This window comes from Carassius auratus, chromosome 41 (assembly GCF_003368295.1).
Source record: "Carassius auratus strain Wakin chromosome 41, ASM336829v1, whole genome shotgun sequence".
Lineage (NCBI taxonomy): Eukaryota > Metazoa > Chordata > Actinopteri > Cypriniformes > Cyprinidae > Carassius > Carassius auratus.
In genome coordinates this window covers 11,480,056-11,485,547 of record NC_039283.1, presented here as the reverse complement: position 1 = coordinate 11,485,547, position 5,492 = coordinate 11,480,056, and the positions used below count along the sequence as shown (strand labels likewise).

Below are 5,492 nucleotides of genomic sequence, written 5' to 3'. Positions count from 1 at the left end.
GATCTGTATTTACAATTAGATTAATGGCTTTTATAATAATAACAATTATGTTTGATATTATATCGCGTTATTATTTGTATTAGTATTGGTATAATAATAATAATAATAATAATAATAATAATAATAATAATAATAAAATAAAATAATAATAATTATTATTATTATTATTATTATTATTATTATTATTATTATTATTATTATTGTCTACATCTTTCTTTAGGCATCCTTTATATTTAAGAATTGCTGTATCGAAAGGATAAAGTTAAATATGAACGGGGTCACCCGTAGAAGAGAGACGTCATTCCCATATCGCACGGGCGCGCGCAGGGCCCCATCGGAGCTGGCAGATGTTTAGACACGATTTTATGGATCGTTCAATATCAGTCTATAATGAAGGGCGACTGAGCATCTTAAACCCGCCGGGAGCTCATAACGCTTCCTCTCCAGCCCTGTGTTCATCACGCTGAAAAATAGATGAAGGCCTGGATTATAAGCAGCCTCTATTATTCACTGCCATCCAGAGCACATTCAGCATTCACGCTGCACACACACACACAGACTGGAGATGTTAAATGCACTTCTGTAGAAATAAAAAGAAGAGTTTGAAATGTGTCATCTCTAAATGGTGCCGCGTAATTTGACGCAGTTTTATGATCTGTGTAGCGGATGTGAATGCGTCTATTACGCTGACACATATACATTATGATAGCAATAATAATCTATTTGAGGATATGAGAAAATGAGACTAGCTTTAAATGTTGAAAGAAAGCCAGTCCACATGGTGCCAGTGCAGACTAGCGCATTTTATTTACAATCAGAGATATAAATTAGTAAAAGTCTCCTTGTTAACAACATCGTGTAACTTCGGCTTTTTAAATAAAAAGCAATCTTGATTTATTTACAAAACAATGCTCAGTCACCATTGCAATACAACTTGCATAAATTATAGGCATTACAAAAATAAATATCAAATGTATTCCACTCTTAGTCAAGTTTATACCAGTCCCGAGTTCTCGTTTACACTCCACACCTCCAGCACTGAGAGTGGCCCACGCGCGTGCACGACTGCTAGCTCTGAGAGTCTGACAGCTCTGGACTGTGTCCCACGCTCGTGCACGACTGGCGGCAATGAAGCTACTGTAGGGATCCTGAGAAATAGTCTCCTCATCGAATAGTCACATGTGTTGGGATAAAGTACTTCATCAATCAATCAATCAATCAACAGTTCACCCAAACCACACTGGCTATAGTGCCTAAACAATCTCTGTTCTGTTCTGTTCTTTTCCATAATCGTAAGCTACGTGTTATTGTTCTATAGGCAGGTGCTCTGTAGTCCGTGGGTGTACAGTGGCACACAAAAGGATCCGCGTACGAGCAAATGTTAGTTTCAAACAGCTTGGCCAGGGAGAGAGAGAGAGAGAGAGAGAGAGAGAGAGAGAGAGAGAGAGAGAGAGAGAGAGAGAGAGGTGATGGCTTGTTCGCTTTGTTCAAAGCAATTGTGACACCTACCTGTGAACCAAGGAAACAAAAACCTCCATCAGTCGAGATATATACTATAGCTATTGCATTAAGAAATCAGCACTAAATCTACACAGCCACAAAGCAGGCCTCATATTCATGCTGTGTGGAACATATTTAATGACAAGATCAATACGACTAATCAAATATGAGGAAGTTGCTTTAGGAAACATTCCACCGTCGTCATAAAGACGGCACATAACCTGCACATTAATGCAAATATAGCCACTTACTTGAAGCTCCTCCTCGTCTTTAACTCGACAGGTATGACTGGGCTCTTGCTGTGAACACCTCGCTGGGGTCTGCAGAAAACACACACCCGCTTTAGTGAAGGGGAATTACTACAGCGTTGGGACAGCTTAAACACCTCGTTTAATGTAGACTTGGCCTTTGCTTTCGATTAAGAGAAAAATTAAAATGTTCAGAAAAAAATAAATATCACGTTCAAACAATAAACTAATTTAATAAACATACGGCGGGGATTCAAAAACAACAACTGGCAGCTGAGAAAACCATTTCAGCGATTATAGCAAAAGTGCCTCGACTAATTAATTTAATAGAGTTACTTTATTGGATAGACAATGGGTTAAATAGGTACATGTGATCAGTTAAGTCAGATTGTAGCTGGCTGAGATCAGCAGCACGTGTGCACCCTTCACGCACCTTTTTTGGAGTCTGCGCTGGAGGCCCTGAAGTGCTGCTCGGTCTGGTTCGGACTGGTCTGTTTGTGCAGGAGTCCCTCAGCAGCTGAGCTGAAGTTGCCATAGTTTGTGTAATTACTGTAAAACGGCGAGGTGTAATAAAGCGGTCTTCCTAATATAGAGGTGGCGGGGTACACTGCGCCCGCCGGAGACGCGCTGGACGCCGGGGAGGTCAGAAGGCCAACGCCCGGGGGACAGTTCTGCTGCTGCTTTGGGTCTGAAGTGGCGATCTCGGCTAATGACCACAGCTTAGGTTTGACGGTTTGGTTTTGACCGTCCAGACATGTTTTGTTGGTGCTGTTCTCTCGGTGATGATGGGTCAAGAGAGGGGCCTCCACCGCGGTCAGAGGGGAGGAGGTCACCGGTTTGGGTGAAGGGCCTCTCTGCCTGTCCTCGCGGCCCGTGTCCAGATCACCAGAGTCACACTTGTCCTTGATATCGAGTCCAGAATCACAAACCCGGTCCCCGGTCCTGCACGCGACCTTCTCCCCGTCCGATTCCACCGAGCACGAGCGATCTGTCAGGTGCAAACCGATGCCTGCGACAGGAGAGACACAGCCATGAGTTACTGCTGTCACAACTTCTCTTAAAACTGCATTGCGATTTATGCATTATAGTTCTGTAATGGGCTACATTATAGCTATAGTTGCCAAATATCTTGCTACAATAAATGCAGTATACATTTTACTTAAAAAAAAAATACCAACCGTAAATACATTTAAATTAAATTAGCTTCTAATAATAATATTTATAATAATAGTAATACTAGTGCACCTTCGTCCTCAGCAGACGTTTCACTGTTGTCCGTGTTTTTATCCGTGCGCTCGTCTTTTCTCTCCCCGTCGCCGTCGTCCTCGTCCTCATCCTCACTTTTAGTCCGTGGTGCCCATGTCATCTTGTTCTCCTTCTTGAGTCTTCTTCTGGCGTTGGCGAACCAGGTGGACACCTGCGTGAGGGTCATCTTGGTGATGATGGCCAGCATGATCTTCTCTCCTTTGGTGGGATAAGGGTTTTTCCTGTGCTCCTGGAGCCACGCTTTTAGCGTCGCCGTCGCGTCCCGCGTGGCGTTTTTCCGGTACGCGGGGTCGTTGAGCTGGTACGGGTAACCGGGACTCCCGTACGGGTGATAACTGATGGCTCCTGCCATTCCCGTGGTGTGCGCGTCATACGGAGAGCCCTTCAGAAACAACAGATCATTATTATTATTATTATTATTTTTATTATTATTATTATTTATTTTTATTTTTGTCAGTCATCTATGTTATTATTATTTTTAGTATAATTATTATTATTATTATTATTAGTATAATTATTATTATTATTATTATTATTATTATTATTATTATTGTTGTTATATGACGTTTTTTGTCACTTTTTATCATAAAACAAAAATAGCGCAAATGAAACAAAAATGAATCAACGCTTAATTTAAATGCAATCATACTATATTCTATATTCTTCATTATATAACATTAATGTTATTAATTAACGTTATTATAAAGTGTAACCAAAAATATAATACTAATAATAATTAAGCCAATAAACAATGATTAATCCTTCGTGTAATTATCAGAATGCACAATTACATGGACCGGGGTGGATAACAGATAATGGGTAATTGCAGCCATTTTGCATAATCACCAGGCTGACTTTCCCAGTGCTCTTTCAGTGTCAGAGGCATATCAGTGAAGCGCAGCATTACAAATCCTATTAGAAAACCACTGGATATGGAGCGCTTTCCCCGCTTTCATGTGCCTTGTCATTAGCATGGAGATTCATCAATTGACGATTAAATAACGCCTCTTTAAGCGCACATCCCTCCGAATCTCATCTCTAAAATATGCCGTGCAATTACACACTTATTATTATTATTATTATTAAGAATTTTAAAATACCACAACCAATAATTTTAGCTATTGTCTAAAATATAACCCGGTGTTGATCAGGCCTATTAACCGTGCAAAAGTAAATTGTCAAAGTGGGCCTGAAGGAACTCCAGGACATATTTGGACACACGCTGTTATTGTTTCACAGAAATAAGCGCGTATTTATAGCTGCACATTTTATTTTCGACCTAACGGACGAACAAAATAACTTTTAGATCATAACCAGCTGCATTCTGCACCCGAGCTGCATTTGTATTCATGACCCGCGTGAGCTTCTCTTTGAAACACACACCAGCGCGCGCGTGCATGCAACTCCCGAACCACAACCAAAACTATAACCATCCGATCATGCAATATTCATGCATTCCTATCAAGAACAATGCCTGGTGAATGGCGACGGCTCTACATCCACAGCAGCTGTTTACCATGTAGGACGGGAATCCCGTGGCTGGATCTGTGGAGTAGGGCAGAGGGCTGGAGAAAGCGTTGGCCGAGGCTGTGAACGCCGCAGATCCGGGGTACGGGCTGAACGCTGAACCGGACGAGGACCGGGCCAGCTCCTCGCTCCTCGGGGCGGCCAGCGGACAGGAGTAGAGCGCCAGGGAGCCCGGGGGCTGGTAGAGGTAACCCTGAGGATAGGACATTATTACAGCTTCTCCAGAAGAGGAACGCGGGAGGGCAGAGACCGGGCTGATCGATGCAATCAGCGCATTTAACCAGCGCGCGCAGGGATAAACTAATAAAAGAAAACAAATAAAAGCGCAGAAGAGGAGCGAGCGATCAGCAGAGAGCCGTCATGAAGATCCCCTAGCGTCCGTTTGTTTGTAGTGCTCGGGAGTGGAGAGTGAAGAGTTGCTGGAAGGAGCAGGCGAGTTTCTGAGAGCATTGGAGAAACAGGAGCTGTCAATCACGGCTCATCTAAATATTCCGTCTCCGCCCCTCTCTCGCGCTCTGAAATGCAATTCCGGAACAAAACCCGCACAGAAAGCAGCCCGTGCTTCCACGTCTTCGCGTTTCCGTCGTTTATCTACCGAATTTCCCTTTCCTTTTGATTTATTTAAACGACGGATGGATGACATGATGCCATTTTGCCATTTGTCTTTTTTTTCTTTTTTTTTTATAAAAAAAAATCCCACCGAAGCTGTAGAGGTTTTGTTTGTGCATTACAGCGTATTTACACAGTCACAAAAGAGTACACCTATAGGTACTAAATAAATGCGTAATTGCGCATTACTATTGCATTTGAAATTACATGTCGTTAAGAAAGTGCTTTTGCCTTTTTACAACTGCTGCACGTAACACAACAATGGAATGCATGCAATATGCAAATCACTTTCCAATGAAAATAAGTTAGTTGCATTTTTGTTTCTGTAATTTATTATTGTTA

At 42.1% G+C, this 5,492-nt stretch overlaps 1 protein-coding gene across 1 annotated transcript; it reads right to left on the bottom strand.

The window, feature by feature from the left end:
- Positions 1-593: 593 nt before the first annotated feature.
- On the bottom strand, positions 594-5,111 carry LOC113060084 (iroquois-class homeodomain protein irx-2-like). The gene is made up of 5 exons (XM_026228903.1): positions 4,531-5,111; positions 2,994-3,396; positions 2,182-2,757; positions 1,752-1,820; positions 594-1,509 (listed from the first exon to the last, which is right to left on the bottom strand). The coding sequence occupies exons 1-4, from the start codon at positions 4,747-4,749 to the stop codon at positions 1,771-1,773; spliced, it is 1,248 nt and encodes a 415-aa protein (XP_026084688.1). The 5' UTR covers positions 4,750-5,111; the 3' UTR covers positions 594-1,509; positions 1,752-1,770.
- Positions 5,112-5,492: the final 381 nt, after the last annotated feature.